General features: G+C 41.2%; 1 protein-coding gene across 1 annotated transcript in view; it reads left to right on the forward strand.

The window, feature by feature from the left end:
* Positions 1-17,942, forward strand: part of LOC137502429 (uncharacterized) — a 78,076-nt gene extending 60,134 nt beyond the window's left edge. Inside the window, exon 7 of the mRNA XM_068229540.1 lies at positions 17,832-17,942. Within this exon, the coding sequence (XP_068085641.1) occupies positions 17,832-17,843 (12 nt within the window). The 3' untranslated portion in view covers positions 17,844-17,942. The remainder of the gene's footprint in view (positions 1-17,831) is intronic.
* Positions 17,943-19,983: the final 2,041 nt, after the last annotated feature.

The raw sequence follows: 19,983 nt of genomic DNA on the forward strand, positions 1-19,983 counted from the left end.
TAAATTCATTTAACTTCTATAAATCTGACGTTATTTTCTCTCGGTGAATAACGAAATTTGCTCTTTGCTTCCATCCAACTTTGATCTTGCTTATTAGTAAGGGCGTCCGTTTTGAAACTGTCCGCGTGGCGTGGGGCTCTGATACAACTATGCAAGATACCACCTCATCGTATAGTTACAAGATGAGGCACTTGGTTTGAAGCTAAGTTGGAATAGGCAGAGCATATCAGTTAAATCTCACAAGTTGTGCATTGAATGCTGGAGATACAGCTGGCATTGCAATCGTACAATACTTGAGATCAATCCCAAGCGTATCAACAATACATGGCAACATATACATGCTTCTTGTGGCAATATAATGGCTAAATTTAAAGATGTCAAGAAAGATGAAACGAAAATATTAAATTGTAGGAAAATTGCGCAGTGTATTCATCATCCTGCTCAGCTTGTACTTACTACATTTGGCACTTGAGTTAAAGCTGACTTGAATTACGCAGAACATTACAGTAAAATCACGCAAACCTTTTATTCTGAATATTCAGTTCCCTATACAACTGTACAACCAATGAGTTCAGAAAATGTGTATGACAAAGACCTATTATGGAAATTGGCCATAAGTTACAACGCAACTGGAAACATCTGGTGTTGTAATTAACATAATTGGGAAAGTAGTGAAAAAATAACACTACACCGGAGATGACAAATTTTTGAGGTGTTGTGCAATGTTGTGCATTATAAATATTGTCTTTCTGTTAACACAGCAGATTTCCTCTGATAATGTAACTACGTGTGCAGCTATAAATCGTAAATCCTCACCATGATGGAGACGATTACAGTGACAGAGTTATGAATTCAAGACCGAGTGTACAAGGTCCGTAAGAAAGAAATATAAGTGTACTTTATCGAGATATTTCTCCTACTTGCATATCTTCTGGAGGACACTCCCGATTTCACTACACTCATCATAGAACACCCAAGTCTCAGTTAACCTGGAATGTTCAGGCATGCTGTCAAGTGATGATTAGCACAGGACTAGTAATTAAGTTATGAATTTTCACAGTCAACGTATGTGTTGCCACACGAGGAATCTTCAAATGAGAGAACATACTGTTTTGACTCGATCCTCACCGATGCTGATTAGCCTACGTGGTTCATTCTGGTGCACCTAATGTACAACTCAACGTTGGATATGATACTATTTATAGGCTTTTTTTAAAATTAGGAATTCTGTCTGATTAGCTCGCATAAGGGACATGGTATCTACCTTGTATGTATTAAGGTTTACTCTTTAGTTTGGGGTAGATTTGGGTTGTTGTTGATTATCAATCCATCAATCGGAGTTAATAAGTGTTTCAATTCATACATTTGAGGCAGCAACAAAACAGATCACTCCATCCCACTATGACAGCCAAAAATGCATTGTGAAGATGAATAAACGTATGTACTTTCCTTTCAACGCTATTAAATATTTTGCCTGGCTTAATGGCTCAGACTGTTGAGGTGCTAGCCTTCTGAACCTTACTTGGTAGGTTCGATCCTGGGTAAGCCCGGTGGTATTTGAAGGAGTTCAGATACCTCAGCCTCGTGTCGGTAGATTTACTGGCGCGAGAAAGAACTGCGGGAGTAAATTCCGGCAACTCGGCGCCTCCGAAAACGGTAAAAGTAGTTAGTGTGACGTAAAGCCAATGATATTATTATAAAATAATTTTACACGGACAAATTTTAGTTGACCCCGGAGCCCAGAGTTGGGATACCAAACCTGCAAACACAACAGGCCATATCATAACAGCTGGGGACTCTACTTATAATTCATAATTTATCTCATATAGGATTTTGTGTTAAGCTTCAGTGCCGTGTTTAACATTCAAGCTGACAACTCCTGGAAATGTAGTCAGATGTCGGAGGATAAAATGAGCGGTTTCGTGAGAATGGATACAATGAACACTCGTTTTTTATCTTGGATTTTAGGATAAAATTCTACCGCTGCATGTTTCATTCGGCCTCTTTGCAGTTATAGTGTGACCAGCTTTTACACTGAGAAATAAATGTGCAATTAGTGCTGTCTGGAAAGCAATTCCCAGCGTGATCTTTTCCTTGTGTGCTGGAATTTTAAGTTGTTTTCAATCTGTTAGTATTAGTTGTTATTGTATTCCCTTTCCAGCAGTAATTGTAAATCGCTACTCGGAAAAGAAGACCTGATAGTATCGCTGTCCACAGGAGCTTTCCTCCAGTCGTGATGTATTTAGAGAATATATCTATTTTTACAATAATTAAACTAGAGTTCAGACATTTTTGATTTGCAAATTGTGATTTCGTCCCTGTTTCAGCACGCAACCCTTTAGTGAGTAATGCCTTTTTATTGAACGAAAAAATTCTTCAGGACGAGAGATTTACTTCCTTGCAGAGAGTATAGCACGGTGGTCTAAATACGCTAACACAGTAAGTTGTGTGATGCAGGTTATAGTGTGTGTGTGTGTTTCAAACTGAATACAGCCCGCAAACAGCAAGAGAGTTCATTCTGTAAACGTAATCTGTTATCCAGCTTGTTTATCAAGACGTGGAGCCCTTGTCTCCCTTGATCCTGTTTCTCTGCCTGTAGGCACCACGTTCTACTCGTTGTATAATTTTCTATTATTGTGCACTTGGTTGGCTTTGAGAAATGACATACTTGAAATTATGTGGAGTTTAAAAGCATTTATATTTCGGTCAAGCACACGACGGCAGGTCTCTCAAACCAACTGACTTAATTTGGCACTGCTGCTCGGTTATTTTACTCCTGCATCAAGTCTTATCAAACTTGCATCTTTGCTACATACTCAGATCAACCGATGTGGTCTTTTTGATCATAAATGTTAGTCTGCCCTGCAGCACCGATGATCATGTGCTGACACTATGTTGAAATCAGTGAGCTCAAATATATACTGGAGGTAGCACTCCATGATGGAAAACCGTGACGACAGAGTTAGCGGTCCGCGATGACAGTCTCTCTCTTACTCGTGCCCTGTACGTAGTCATGCAAACATTACTGGAATCATAGAAAAATATTGGCCTTTTTAAACCACTATTATGAACGAATGTTTTCAAATTTAAACAACTTGATGTTTTTAATGTAAGTTGTGACGAAAATAATTTTATACCAAAGCGGTTTGTTAAAATTATTCGTTTAATCTGAATCTGGTGTGAATGTACCTTGAAGGTAAACGGTAGTAAGTAGTCGCATTTAAAAAAAAACGGAAAATAGCTTTTCATTACAGACTTTGCGATACGGTATTACACTTTTCTTGGGCACTAATAATTTAATTATCTTGAGGATGTCTTAAGACTCTTTAGGCCTGTACCTGTGTTAACTACTTGCAACCAACCTTATGTGCTCGCCCAACTAGGCAGGTTCGATCCTGGCTGTCCGGTGATAAATGAATATGTCGAAATACGTCAGCCTAGTGTCAGCAGATTTACTATCAAGTTAAGGAACTTCTGCGGGACTTAATTCCGACACCTCGGCGTCTCCGAAAACCGTAAAAGTATTTCGTGGGATGTAAAATCAATAACCTTACGTGATCAGCACATTTTTGGTAATGACTATAAAATTTGGTTGTTTGTTCCATTATTATTTAAATTTCAATCTTCCAGTAAAAAGGAGCATTTTAATCTTCATATGTTTTAATAATAACAAATTTATTGGCTTTACGTCCCATTAATTACTTTTACGGTTTTCGGAGACGTGGAGGTGCCGGAATTTAGTCCCGCAGGAATTCTTTTACATATCGACACGAGGCTGATTTATTTGTGCACCTTCAAATACCACCATACTGACCAAGGATTGAACCTGCGAAGGAGGGGTCAGAGTCACTCAGTCTGGCAATCTTAATATGTAATGTTGCTTCACATTACATTACACTCCCAATGTTCGTGGCCCTTGATATTTCACCTCCCTACGGTTAAATGCCCTTGTCCTATATAAGCATGTCTCATATCTGTAAGAAATATATGAGAAAAGTATTTTCTATACAGTATGGGTCAGGGATTAAAAAACATAGATAGATGTACCTACATAGTTGTGGATATGTAGGATCTGGCTATGACAGCAGAGGAGAAGGTACAGGATTTGATTCCCTGAAATATATGTCCGAAATGAGTTAATTCATAATTCCAATATAAGTGGTCCGTTATTGGAAATGATACGTTTTCCAGCAAGGTCATTCTTGGTTGCCAGCATTTCACCCCAGTGTGCCAATTTGGGCTCATCAGTTGGTAAGTAGCACACCTACCAAGATTGCATGTAGTGGAGGCTATCTATTCAAGATTTAATTCCTCCCCTACAGGGTGAGACAGGCCACCTAGTACGGGGGGCGGGTTAAGGTGATGTGTTAGATGTGGGGGAGGGTAAATAGAGATGATAGGAGTGGGAGAATGGATTGTTTGCATCTTAGCTAGGGAGTCTTGTGGTATACACATTGTTCTGAACGATAGTCTTTCTGTTTTTCTCTCTCTCTTCTGGTTTGATAATTTTTATTTTTACTGAATTAGTTTTGTTGTCTTCTACCATCTACATGTGAACAGAAGATTTTGCTTGATTACACATATCAAGAAACAATAATACGATAATACAGGCTTATTTCTTTAACAGCAAAACCATAGAAACTTCACTATTTTCTGCAGTATTAATAATGAGAGTATTTAAATGAATGGGCCCAGTGAGCTTAGTGTTATTAGTTATGAAACGAATGAATAAAGTCTGCAATCTGCTAAGAAAATATTGAATGTTACAAAGTACTTAAACAGAACATTGATCTATACCAACTATATACAATACAATTTGGAACTTGTACAGCTTGCCACATTTTAGCAATATGCTACATCAGTTCTCTACCTGGAACACATTGTGGGTTCTAATTTTGAGTTCTTGACATCAAAACCAATAGCAGCTTAGCTATTTTCACCAACTAAATGAATACGTAATGTTCAATATATGTAAAGATTGTTGAAACGTATAATAACTGAAATTAAATCAACTATATGCTACGAACGTAACGTCTGAGTAAATAAATTGGTGAGAAAGCATTGATCTATATAAACTATATATAACACAATTTTAGGAATATATACATCCGTACAGATCCTGTCTGGCCATGCTTGCCATGCTACGGTAACCGAGTAGACCGTACAGCCAGGGACTCGACGCCGAGTGTTGGGCGGCGGAAAATAACCTGACTCCCCACAAGATCCAACGGCTTCGGGCGGATGAGCTCTTGTGGGAGGGTAATGGGCCCTCAGCAGAGGAAATGCTGCTGAAATACCATTGAGCTGCAGCGTCTGTACCCCAGAGGGGCGGCTGCAAAAGGCGTCTGTTCTCCAGGTTAGGGGCGGCCTAATTATATGCTGGCAGCAGCTATAAAATGCCCTCAACGACAGACGAAGCGACCCGTCGGTTGAGGAATCATTTGTCGCATCTATGGCTACGTCTCTTCTAAATTCGGAACATACTAGGGCGTCCCCTCAAAGCGACGCGCGCCACTTACGCCCGAGTGACGTGATAAATGAGCAAGGGTTACCTACTCATGGACGGGGTAGGCTAAAGAAGCTAGTTCAACCCAAACAACTACTGAGATTTGCTACTCTCAATATTGGTACGTTGACAGGCCGACATCGTGAACTAGCAGAAATGCTTAAAAACAGACGTGTCAACATTGCCTGCATCCAGGAAACCAAGTGGAAAGGTTCAAAGGCAAAAGAAATCGGAGATGGCTACAAACTCATCTATCATGGTACCAGTACACGAAATGGTGTAGCAATAGTCGTCGACCAGAACTACCGCAACAATGTCACCAGTGTCAACAGGGTGTCAGATAGGCTTATGTCTATCAAGATTGACTCAACTTCCATCACTGCCCACATTGTATCTTGCTATGCACCTCAAACAGGATGCACTGAGAATAAGAAGGATGAATTTTGGAACAGTCTGGATGCCCTCCTTCGAGCAATTCCCCAGGATGAGTCCATTATTCTTGAATGAGATTTAAATGGACATATCGGGTCTCACAAAGCAGGATATATGCGATGCCATGGAGGACATGGGTTTGGTGTGCGAAACGATGACGGATGTCGGATACTTGATTGCGCAGAGGCTCTTGATCTGATTGTTACAAACACATATTTTAAAAAGAGGCCAACACATCTGGCTACTTAGATTGATTATTGGCTAATTCGTCAACAAGATTTTAAGCTGGTAACGGACACTAAAGTAATTCCGTATGACAGCATTGCCCCTCAACACCGATTGCTTGTCCTCGATATTCGTAGCAATGTTACACAACCCAAACCTAAACCTAAGACTGGGCCTGACCGAATTAAGTGGTGGTGGATGAATGCCCAACGAAACGAGTTCATGACAGCCTTAGCAAACTTCTCCGTGAAGTCCGATCAATCGGTTCAAGACATGTGGAAAGATGATGTGGAACAGATACATCAGGCGGCGACAAAAACGTTGGGAAAAACCATACCCGGACGAAAATATATTGATATACAAACCTGGTGGTGGACAGACGAAGTCAAGCAAGCAAACAAGGAGAAAAAGATAGCCTACAAGACTTGGTGGAACTCACGTCTTCAGCAATATCGCGACCTGAAATCTGCAGCAAAAAGAGCTGTAGCTGCAGCAAAGGACCATTATTACCAGTCACTATACGACCAGCTCGACACACCATCAGGAGAAAACAATATATATCGTCTTGCTAAGTCTCGGCACCGTTCAACTCAGGACATTGGACTCGTAATGCACATCAAGGGAGCCGACGCCAAACTGCTACGAGATCAACAATCCATTCTCCAGCGATGGGCAGATTACTTTAATAACATCAGCAACAAAGAATTTACGCATCCACTAATTTCTAGCCCTGATCCTATCGTAGGCCCTGTTCCCTCAATTACATCCGAGGAAGTAATGCTTGCCATTAGCAAAATGAAAAATGGAAAAGCAACTGGTCCAGATGACTTACCAGCGGAAATCTGGAAAATGCTCGGAAGGCCTGCTTCAGAGTTCCTTGTCTCACTCTTCAACCAAATCATCGCCGAGGAACAGCTTCCACACTCATGGATAACTAGCACAACAGTCCCAATCTGGAAGGGAAAAGGAGGTATGACTGATTGCTCGACCTATCGCCCTATACGACTCCTCTGTCATACTTTCAAGATCTTTGAACGTGTACTTGACAGCAGACTCAGATGTATTGTCTCTGTAACACCAAACCAGTGTGGATTTGTTAAGGGATGCAGTACCATCGATGCTATCCATGCCACACGCCTCTTGATGGAAAAGCACAGAGAGAGACAGAAGAGTGTACACATGGCATTTCTAGATCTAGAAAAGGCTTTTGACCGTATCCCACACGAACTTATTTGGCGAGCTCTTCGCTGTCATGGCGTCCCTGAAGAGTATGTAAGCTGGGTGCAAATTCTGTATCGCAATTCCACTAGTGTCGTCCGGAGTCCTGCTGGAATCTCTCCGCCTTTCGATATCACTGTGGGTGTTCATCAAGGTTCTGCCCTTTCACCATTGCTATTCATCCTCTGCAGGGATACGGCAACAGCTGACATACAGACTTCACATCCCTGGACCCTTCTTTATGCCGATGATGTGGTACTTGCACAAGAAACCCGCCCTGAACTCCAGCATCAGGTTCAAACGTGAAAGGACAGACTGGCTGAAAATGGACTGCACCTCAATATCCAGAATGTGGCCCCCAAACCAGAGGTACCATAAGTATCAGTGAAGAAGACCTGCAGAAGACCATGCAATTTAAGTATTTGGGATCCGTCGTCACCTCAAACTGTGACACCACTCCTGATACTCGGATGAGGGTAAATGCAGCTTGGCTCAAGTGGAGACAGGTCACTGGAGTCCTCTGTGATAAAAAGATGCCTCAATATCTAAAGGCAAAAGTTTATAAGAGTGTGGTACGGCCAGCAGCGATCTATGGGACTGAATGTCGCCCCATGACGAAACAACAGGAGCAAATGTTGACAACCATGGAGATGAAGGTGCTCCGATGGTCCATGGGACTGACCCGATGAGACCACATAAGGAACACGGACGTCCGGCAAAGGTTTGGTGTCGCGCCCATCATAGACAAAGTGAGGGAAGCCCGTCTCCGCTGGTACGGCCACGTCGTGAGGAAACAGGACGACTCAGTTGCCAAAACAGCGCTCCACATCAACCCAGATGGAACAAGACCACGAGGAAGACCGGCAAAGAGATGGACTGACAACATCAGGGCAGACATGCACAGTGTTGGCTTAACACCAGAAGATGGCAACGACAAATAGAAATGGAGGAGATGTAGCAAAGCAGCAGACCCTGCAAGTCGGGATTAATGCTAAGAAAGAGAGAGAGATACATCTGTACAGAATGTCACGTTGTAGCAAGAAGCTGGATTTGTCTCTATGGCGGGAACACATTGTAGGTTCGAATGCTTGCTAAGTGTAACAAAAGGGGAGTGCTATTTCATGGTCAATGTTGAGGTGGTCGATGTAGTGTCTTAGGAACTGGAATATCGAAAAGTAATAGTGACCTATGAGATGGACTAGGCAGCTAATGATGTGTGGAGAGGGTGTGTGGGATACACAGTCGTCTCTACAGGGGTGGCCGGTCTGTGGGTTGGACGAGGATGTGGTAAAAGTGGAGCGGGGATAAGTTATGTCGAGGGGCCTTAAAGGGTAGTTACCAGAATGGGGATGTGACGGGGTTGTTGGGGATCAGGGCTTTATCGAGGAATCTTTGGAACAGGAGGGGGACGTGGGTGTTCAGTTTGGGAATATGATATAGTGGTCTTTGGTGCAATTGAGGGGTGGGAGACGGAGAACAATGTAAACCAGGCGACGTTCCATGGATGGAAGAAGCTGGTAGAGGGTGGGATGGGTAGTGGAGGCCACTGCGTAAGTTACTTGGAGCCACAGGCAGTGCTAATGCACTACGAGAGTCTTGGTCTCTTTTACGAAAATTGATGCCTGTCAGGCCGTTAAATGATTATCTTGCTAGGGGCATTACGTCGCACCGACGATGGCGACGATGGGATAGGAAAAGTTTACGAGTTGGAAGGAAGCATTTGCCTGGTGTGAAAATGGGAAACCATGGAAAACCATCTTCAGGGCTGTTGACAGTAGGATTCGAACCCACTATCTCCCGGATGCAAGCACAGAGCCACGTGTCCGTAAACGCACGGCCAACTCGCCCGGTGGCCATTAGATGATACAAACTTTGCTTCTCATAGGGAACTTGAAATATTTGTCCCAGATGAGTAGCCTAAGTTCACAATTTCTCTATAAATGGTCCGTTATTGGAAAGAATGAATTTCCCAGTTAACTCATTCTTGGTTACCAGTGTTTCGCCCCAGTGTGTTAATTTGGTAACCAGCACACCATGGCTAGTGCATGTAATGAAGGCTACCTGGAGCTACAGGAAGTGCCAATGCACTATGAGAGTCTTGGCCAGCTAGGCCATCATATGATACAGATTTTGATTACCATGTAAGTATATTGAGTATTCAGCCCAAAAGCTGGTCCGATCCCGAATAGCTCCGCCATCAGCTATCGTAGATGTTGTAGGAATCACTGAAGAGATATTCTATGGAAATGAGGAGCAAGGTCGTTTCCCGTTCTTTTTCTTGCCGGGCCAAAAGTTGCTATTACATATTAGCCTGCCAAGACAACTGAAATGCATGAACCAACCGACTATATGAGTAACATTTTCACACCATTCATAGCAGGGACTAGCTGCATAAGGAATGGCATTACCGGCATCACTCATACCTCAGTCACTTTCATATTGTCAAAACCAAGGATGGGATTGAGACAGACCAATGAAAGTAAAATCTGTTCTAGCCCATACCAGATGACAAAGTGCACTGTAAACACTATGTCTCACCAGCAAGAACATCAGTTCCCATCGGGAACCTGAAATCATTTGTCCTGACTGAGTAAATTCAAATATCAATGGTCAATTATAGCAAAATATAAATTTCCCAGCTAATTCATTCTTGGTTGACATCATCTGATGGCCTATCAGGCATCAATTTTTGTAAGAGATAAATTCTCTCATAATCCATTGGCACTGCCAGTGCCTCAAAAAAGCGTACGCAGTGGCCTCCACTAATTGCACTAGCCATGCGCCTTGGTAGGTGTGCTAGTTACCAACTAATGAGCCCAAATTGGCACACTGGACACAAAGGTTGGCAACCAAGAAAGCTGGAGAATTCATAATTTCTAATAATGGACCACTTATATTAAAAGCACAGGAGAAGTTAATGAAAACTGCATAAAAACAAGAGCAAAACAGTGGTGATGACAAGAGAAGGAAAGGTATCGTTCGTACCTGGGGACAAAACCTTGAGTTTTTGAATGCTTCAAATATTTGAGAAGTGAAATAATGCAAGATTGGATACAGCAGAAGGGTACAAGTGGGAAATATGTTCTACCAGAATGTAAGGAACTTGGTATGGAACATTCCTATGAAATGTTAAGAGATAATGTACAAGATGTATTAAACCCCTATATTAATGTATACATCAGAGACTTGGATACTGGCAGCAAGAAATGAGAGTAAAATTCAGGCCAGTGAGATGAAGTTCCTGAGGAGTATGCTAGGAAAGACAAGGAGAGACAGAGTAAGAAATGTTGAGGTCAGAAAAGAAATAGGTAGAAAAACAGAGAATGGAGAATAATAAATTGAGACATGTTGTGTGGATGGAGGAGGGATGAAATAATAATAATGTTATTGGCTTTACGTCCCACTAACTAATTTTATAGTTTTCAGAGATGCCAAGGTGCTGGAATTTCGTCCCACAGGAGTTCTTCTATGTGCCAGTAAATCTATCGACATGAGGCTGAGTTATCTGAGCACCTTCAAGTACCACCGAACTGAGCCAAGATCGAACCTGCCAAGTTGGGGCCAGAAGGCCGCGCCTCAACCGTCTGAGCCACTCAGCCCGGCTGGAGGAGGAGGGAAGGATACCAAATCAAGCGTTGACTGCTAAGATAGAGGGCAAGAGGGAGGCCCAAAGAAAGATGGATATACTCTGTCAAGAACAATATATCAAAATGTAGACTGGAATGGAATACAATTACTGAAGAGAAATAGTGGAAGGAGAAGCAGCGGTGGAGAAGTACCATCAACATCCCGACCTGGCAGGAGCTGGACAAGGGAAAATGAAAATAGTTCACATTTTATACCATACCTATTGTACATTACTATAGCAAAAGTGAGGAATTTGACAAATATATAGAATTTCAGGAAGAAAATAACATATTACAGGAGCAGCATACATTATTCAGCTGTAAACTACACATTGGAAAATAAGATGAGCTTTGTCAGCTGTCATCGTGCAGTAGTATTTGTAGCACTGTTTGTTGCTGCTCTTAATCTAACTGAAATATACTGTATGTAGAGACAATGTCTTTCAATACCTTGGTCTGATGTAAATCTTCAACATCAATAGCAGAATTAATTGTGTGGTTATTTTGAACAATATTTGGGCAATGAAGATTAAAATAGTGAGACACAGAATAAACAAAGTGAGCATGCATATATGGCTTGCTCCAATCTGAAAACCTCATAAGAGAGCGGAACCACTTCTCTGAGTACTGTACTATTTTAAACATTGCTTCTGAAGCGAATTTAAGACCACATCTGGAAATTTGCTGTGTAAAAGCAGTTGGATCTGATGTAGGAGTTTTAAAATGAGTATGATCTATGGTCTGGTTAATAGACACTATCAACATTGCAGCACATTCACAGCATTGTACGGTGTTTTTTTGCACTTGCTTTACGTCGCATCGACACAGATAGGTCTTATGGCGACGATGGGATAGGAAAGGCTTAGGAGTGGGAAGGAAGCGGCTGTGGCCTTAATTAAGGTACAGCCCCAGTATTTGCCTGCTGTGAAAATGGGGAAACAACGGAAAACCATCTTCATGGCTGCCGACAATGGGGTTCGAACTTAATATCACCCGGATGCAAGGTCACAGCTGCGCGCCCCTAACCGCACGGCCAACTCGCCCGGTACTGTATGGTCTTCAACAATTTTTTAACAACAAAGCCAGCTATATAATAAACAATGTTGTTTACATAATCACACAGTTCTGCTGCATCCCGTGCATTGCAATAAACTAAACATTCTGAATCCAAATAGTTATCATTATTTGATTTTGATTGCACCTTACGAGGCATGAACTGCGCAACAGAGAATTCACAGTTTGATTCTAAATTAATCACATTGGCATTTGAACAGTGATTTGAGAGCTGACTGAAACTCAGTGGCGTATACTGAGGGTTACCAAGGCTATCGGTGAAGCCCACACCTCAAATGAGAACGATGGAAATCTAAAGCACATTATAATGTAAGCATCTGACACATTGTACTATTGACAAAATATCAAAGCAACTGGAAAAAAAGTCGCACGTATTTCTGAGAGCAAGGCATCGTAGGCAGATATTGCAGCCCAGGTTCTGCGTCCCTTTCCCCTCGACCCTCCTCGCGCGGCTTCCTGATGTTTGCCAGTGGGGGGAGGGCGGGGGGCGAAATAGCTGTCCTAGGCTTCGGTCCATCAGATCGTCACTGCTTACTAACAGCCATGCTTTCCTAAAAAGAAATGCAATCTTTCAGGTTTAGTGTCTCTTTTGTTGGTTGGAATCGAACCCGTGATCATGGGTTGGTCACCACCACTGATCTCCCGAGGAAGCTAAGAAACCAATGAATGATGTGTACGATCTCTGGTAATGCTGTAAGATTTAACATTTGTATTTAATAATAATAATAATAATAATAATAATAATAATAATAGTAATATTAATAATAATAATAATAATAATAATAATAATAATAATGGTCCATGGCATCTGTATAGGATTAGAGACGTCATAAACACCCAGTCCCCAAGCCAGGGGAATTAACGGTACAAGGGGTTTGAATCTGAGAACTGATCCGGGGCCATTGGACCAAAGGCAAGCATTCTATCCATTTAGCCACAAAGGCGGACTTTAATATTAATTTGCTAAACATTAGGCTACCATCTCCACTGATCAGGCGTTGAGTATTGACAGTAGCAGAGGCCAGGACAGTAGCTTGTGAAGGAGCCTAGACAACACAGTAAGTTACAGCTGAAAACTCTTAAATTCACTAAATCAACCATCGGAAAGGGGTAACGTAAGTAGGGAGTTGTAGCTCATGTCTCGGACTCAGCATATGCTACTGCTGAAAGTGTAGTGTGTTTGGATTATTATTCCAACTACCTCTAGCTCGAATAAAGGAAAAAAGCAAATTCAGTATGATCTTGTGATACCATGTATGTCAAAAAATATTTGAATGGGTCACTCTCTCTGAAAAGAAATTCTGGTACTAACATGCCTATACATTTCATACAGAACAGGAAACCCAATGCGAATGTTTTACGGGGGTGTAACAGAATAGGAACATCATCAATAGTCACTGACTTCAAGAAACTTTCTATTTCATCAAAATAATTTTCTAACCATCCTACCTTGTTTGAATCCTTGACTGAGGACATTTCGGGAATTAAGGATGGATCTATTTTCTTCATGAAAGGAACTGTAGCATCTGCAACACTTGAACTCAAGGTCTGAGCGGCAAAGGACACATTCATTGTTTATAAGATTGAAAATGCTGTTTGATAATGAATAAGCAGTCACTCTCCTGTAATGAATGACGTTTGACTATATAGTCCCATTTCATATCTCCATCCACAGTTTTAGTTATTTTCTTATCTGCTAGAGAATGTCTTGCTAATTTCAGCATATGAAGCGAAGCGAAAACAAGTTATTTCATTCCCTCTCCTCAAACGAGGAGGGAAGGGCCATCAGCTCAACAAAGGAGCTCTTCGGCCGTATAGAGGAAAGTATTACTGAAGAATATAAAGTGTAGGGGGGATGTGTCGTACACACCAGAGGGAGAAAATAGTTAATGAATCTGGCGTAAGGGCACCATCACAAGAAGCCGGGACCCAGGAAAGACCCGCAAAGCACCCCGCGCAGCCAAACCCCCACAAACACCATGGGAAGAGGGACGAGAAATTTATTGACATATTGATGCATCTCAGGCGCGCAAGTCGGAATAGACACAATATTACATAGAGTTACAAAGTATTTCACATAAATTGAGTAGGGACAATGGGGCTGTTCGGCGGAAAGATGGAGTAAGGAGTTGGGTAGTATTGCGACATGAGGTAATAGAGGGTTGTGGTAATGTTGGTTATGGAAGTGGCTAGAAGGCGAAGGAGGTCCGTGATGGGGAAGGACGGGAGAAAAACGGGCGGCTGTGGGGCAGGTTGGTAGTTGGCTTGCGGAGGTGGGGAGGGTGGCGGGGCGGGTGGTGGGCTAGCAGAAGAGGCACGAGGAGGGGGGTGGTCGGTACGGGGTGGGGAATGAGAGTGTTCCACGCGGTAAGTCCGCCTGCGAAAACGGACGCCAGTAGTGATGAGATGGTCGACGTCGGCAGCTGATGATAGTTGAACGTCGGGCCATTGGAGTTGAAGATGCGGTACGCCCGATCGGCTCGGACGCCCGTCCTTTGGAGATCTTGCAGGAGGTCTTGTTCGCTGATGGTGGGGTCAATGCCACGAACGACACAACTCCGGGATGGAGATGGCTGTTGGATGACAGTAGAAGAGGCTGGGTGTTCCGGGGAAAGTGACTGAACTGTGACGGTGGCATCCGGGATGTTGGCAGGAGGCTGCTGGGGACAGCGTAAATTAGGAGAGAGGGAGGTAACAGATATGGACATGATAGGGGAGGAGTGGCTAGTGGTTGGTGTAGGAGTAAAATAGGACGGGGTAGTAGTGGCAGAAGTGGTGATGGTAGTGCTGGTAGTGGTAGAAGTGACAAGCGTGGACGGGAACGTACGATATGGGGGGGGGGGGGTTTGAAACAGAGGGAGTTCGGGAAGGATTAAAGAAGAGTTGACTTATGATGGACTCAGTAGGGCGGACCACGTCATAGGGCCGGCCGGCGATGGTTACACCTCTGGCTTGACAGGCTACTTGGTCGGTGACATCCCGGAAGGTGATGAGGATCTGCGGTGCAGGCCCAGAGGTGCAGTAATCCCGGAGGTGGATGACGTCGGAGACGGGGCAGCCGGACTTATGGAGTTTTATGAGAAGGTAGGAGTCCTCGAGCGAAATGTCCACATCCTGGATGAGGCTATAACAACCATGGTGGAGAGGGGAGGCGGCAGCCAACTAGGCGTCTGCCCGTTGAATTATTATTGGGCCGACTGAGTAACAGCAGAGAAGAGCGCCACCCAGCCGAAAAAATCGTGGACATGCGACATACGAAGAGGGATGGAGCATATGACGTGGATTCAGTACGGTACTGCATAAACATTACAATCAGTTGATGGGTGTTTAAAATGAGATATACAACACACTCACCTTCATAACAGCATCCCAAGTTTCTCAGAGCTTGAACATTTACAAAAGGACCTTCACACGAAACAATACGTATCACAGCACCAACATACAATTTAATATGACAAGTTTTTATTAACTGTGTCAGTAGATCAGCAGGAAATTTATTTACAAGAAAAAATAGGCCACTGGTCACTTAAACTTGTTCCAGTGTGTCATAATTTGAAAAACTAGAGTTTCCCTAGCCAAATCATCTACTTCTGTTGAAACCATCTGACCAAAATTAACATAAGCTCTTTTAACTTTATTACTATCATCACATAGTAACTGCTTTCTAATCAACATACTGTCAAACACTAAAGCACATTCTTTTAAATGTGATAACTTATCACAGTTTTCTTTTAAAAATTTAAACACACCAGAAACAAATCCTGGTTCACAATTCACTGGTGAAATCCATGACCTAATGCGGTTAGGGTGTAGCAATGGAAACAGTGTTCTTGCATATTTATATGCTCTTGGGGAATGAAAGTGCAATGTCAAATCAAATTATTTCATGATATCGCCGTACATTCGCGCTGGTTTACCTACTTCAGAATTCTGAAACTGGTTCATTAGGAAATTTCAAAATGCTTTCTAAGTCAGTACTTAGATACCCCTTCTTTTTCATAACTGAAATGAATTCCGCCATGTTATTTATCTTCTTATTCCTGCTATAAACAATCATCTGAAGCCTTTTGATCTTCTTTATCAATTCTGTTTTCAGAGGAGATTGTGGGAGACTATCTGTTTGAGTCTGTTTGTCTATTTTCATGTTATCAGGAAACTCTTGATCTTGTACAGAAACACCTGCCACTTCGTCTTATTTCTGCAATGAAAAACATCAAACATTTACATGCATAAGAATAATACCTTTGCAAAATGTATTTTTCTATTAAAAATGTATAGGTCTCATACTAACCAGATTAAAGACTGTTCCTTTGAGAACCAGCTGTCGTCTTGTAACAATATTTTTTTGAAGATGGCCTGCAAAATTGAAGATTGATGGCACGACATCTTCTTTCAGTAATTTTACAGGTGCGCAGGTCTTGACTGATAACTATCAGGTGTAAAAAGTTTGCTACATAATGTACTGTATGCTATGGGTATTGCGTATTGCTTGAACCTACTTCTTCAGAATATCAGGCCGAGAAAATGAAAACCTGTATAAACAAGGAAATCATTAAAAAAATAGTATTGGCCAAGTACCGCTTGAGGTTATGTCCGACATCAACTAGTTTCCTCCTTTGTTACGTACTAAAATAACTTACCTGTGAAACTGAACTCCACATCCTTTTCTCTGGAGCTCTTTACAACCATACGCCACGCAATATTTCATCATTTTATCATTCAAAAATGATGAAAACTCATCTAGAAATATATTTCCCAATAAGAATCACGAATGACAAATTCGCATTCAGTACGTTCACAGTTACCAACGTAACAAAAAACGAACGTCACGATTTTTGCCATTCCAAAGCATAGCTGTTGTGTATCCTGTTTATATATTGAGATCACTGGTTTGCACTACACTTTCACATTTCCATCAGATCCAAACAAGTAAAAACTTGGATTCGTCAGAAAATATCACAGAATTCTGAAATTCAATTGACATAATCTTTGGCGAACTGGAGGGGTTTCCTTTGGTTAACTTCCAAAATAAATGGTTTATTTCTAGGAGATCTCCCATGAATATCAGCTACGTTCAAAACATTCCTAATAGTCTGAGGACGGACCTGTTTGTTGGACGTTGACTGGATATCAAATACAATTGACACTGCATTTTAAAGGACGCTTTTTTGCGAGACGAAGTATGCTTTGATGCTCCCTACATGTAAGAATACTTGGACATCAAGATCTGTGTTTATTGTCTGTTGTACCAGTCTCTTGGAACTTCTTGATGATTGCCCGCACTATTGAATAAGTAACAGAAAGTTCTTTACCAATTTCACAGTAACGTTTGACCTGCGAATGCAATAAAACCTTCGATCATATATCCAATAGATGGCTGATGACGTCACATTCTTGAAGCAAGGATCTCAATCAGCTGACTGGTGAGTAGTGCGAGAGTTTTGAACATTGTGTTATAGGCGAGAATAGTGATCAGCGTACTTAAACGTGACTTTTAGCTACTGTTAATGAAGCGATGGTGTACTATTGCGTAGCGTATGGATGCAAGGAGACCTTCAAAAAAGGATCTGGTATTTCCTTTCACGGGTAAGTAAATATTTACCTAAATATGATGATGATGTAAGGGGGTTCATACAGTTGTTGTCAAGCGTCTGTAGAATACGTACAATTACATGTAATTTATTTTATTGGTTACAGTTCCAATTTCCCGGTTACAGCAATGTTGAATACTGTGCTTTTATTGATTTCAGTTTTCCTGCTGATGAGACAAGAAAAAAGCAATGGGTAGTTGCATTAAGAAGAGATAATTTCTTGCCTGGAAAGCATTCAAGATTATGCTCTAAGCATTTTTCACCGCAATGTTTTGATAATGAAGCATTTGGTGTGGGAGTTAAACTGAAGCCAAATGCAGTACCAACAATTTTTAATTTTCCACCCCACCTTTTACCAGCTGAGAAGAGAAGAAAACCTCCTGTGAAGAGAAAACTTCAAGTGGATCCTGTTGCATCAACAAGTTGTGTGTGAGCAGATTTTCTTTTCTTAAATTATTTTCCATAGATTTATGCAGGAATGTGGCCTGTCATCCTTATGTGAAATATTTGTGTTTAAGACATTTAGCATCCTATTCAACTGCAACATCTGTTGCAGCATATTAGGTTACTATATTACACATAGGTAAGACATTTTTGTTGTTGACCCATATAATTTTCTTATTCTTTCAGTGTTCCTCAGGAAGAGGAGAATGAGTTTCTTCCTAAAACAAAGGTGTTCAGAAAATCTTATATTGGTGATTACACTGAGGAAATGGTAAAGTCACCAAGGAAAGCCAAGACCTTCATGCAGGCTGCCAGGGAAGTTATTCATAAATCCCATAAGAAGCTAAAATTGAAAAGGCAGAAGTATCGGCGAGCTATTAATCAGTTGTAGAATGGGAAAGCGTTAGTAAAGCATCTGAAGGAGAAAATGATGATAACTGAAGACGCTGCTTGCACGCTTGAGGTAAGAAAACAAGAGCTTAAATAATTTTTTTCGGTTTCCCTATATCTGCTAGCCTTTGGTGGTGCTTTTTGAGGATCCAACCAGTCTCTGAGTTGATGACCTAACAGACAGACATACATAAAATTTGGAGCCTTTAGAAGTCCGTAATTTGTTTTTATTGTATCACAATCTATGTTAAACAAATATGTCAAAAATAATGTAATACCATAAATTAACTTGTGAATAAGCATAATGCACCTCTTAACTTCCATTGTTCCAGAAATGTCTTTGTCCTGCTGCTGCCCAACTTCTGATGTAACAAAGGAACTACGCTGCCTATATGAAGATTTCTATGCTTCCTGTGACTGGAATATTTATATAGACTCAAGTTGCTTATGTAAGAGGATGCTGGTGTAGTGTGCTAGTTTCACTGATTTATATTAGTGTTCTACTTATAGGCATATTCCCTCTAATCATTCTGTCTATGCATCAGGTTGATTTTTATAGAAATTCATTCTTAAATTACTTTTATATTGGCATGTCTTGTTTCTGTACTTTGGGAACAATATTACTGAATGCTGCAGGAAGTTTTCTTTTTTTTTCAGATGTGACCTATTTTTAGGCCTACTTCAAATGTGGCATGTACATTAGTTTATGTTGGGCCTTAAACTAAGCTTAATTTTGTAGGTGGCAGTGGAGTGAAATTTTACCTGTGTAGCATTTTATGTATCCCTTCTTTATTATTATTATTATTATTATTATTATTATTATTATTTTGTTGAAGCAGCATACTATAACAGATCCCTGCTTCATAGGCATAAATAGGTACTACAACCAGTGCCAATTGATATGCAGTTGACCCTACTGTATTGTGAATTTTTATAACTTATGATAAGTGAATATTTCTTGTTATGGTACCTGTTTATCGTTTACCCTGGAGAGTTCATTATTGTTGCCATCTGTTGGTGGTGTATGGTTCACTTAAGTATGATACATGTGTTCTTTTCTTTCCATAATGGTCCTGTAGGCTATGTGTCACTCTTTGCATCTTGTGTTGTGCATTGATTTGAAGTAGGCCTATTTTAGTCAAAAGAACACCAGGTAAATACAGTATTTTAAAGTTGTTTTTGGACGTTATGAAGTGTTTATTGTAGATGCCAGTCGCATTAATATTTAAAATTAGGCTACACTTCCTTACGGACAACTTTCAGAGGTTACCTTTCAGCTATTAATCCCAATATGATGCGGTAATTGGAAAAAATTAGTTGTCTCTTACATTATAATAAATAATTAACATTAAACAATTATTGTTACTCACGGGGATGTAATACTTGCAAAAAGTACGATCATAATGAGGGTGTATCCTATCGTAGGTCTCTTTTGGTTCTAAATATTTCCGTCGTAATTACGCATTTATGTCCACGG

Source organism: Anabrus simplex, chromosome 10 (assembly GCF_040414725.1).
Source record: "Anabrus simplex isolate iqAnaSimp1 chromosome 10, ASM4041472v1, whole genome shotgun sequence".
Taxonomy (NCBI): Eukaryota; Metazoa; Arthropoda; class Insecta; order Orthoptera; family Tettigoniidae; genus Anabrus; species Anabrus simplex.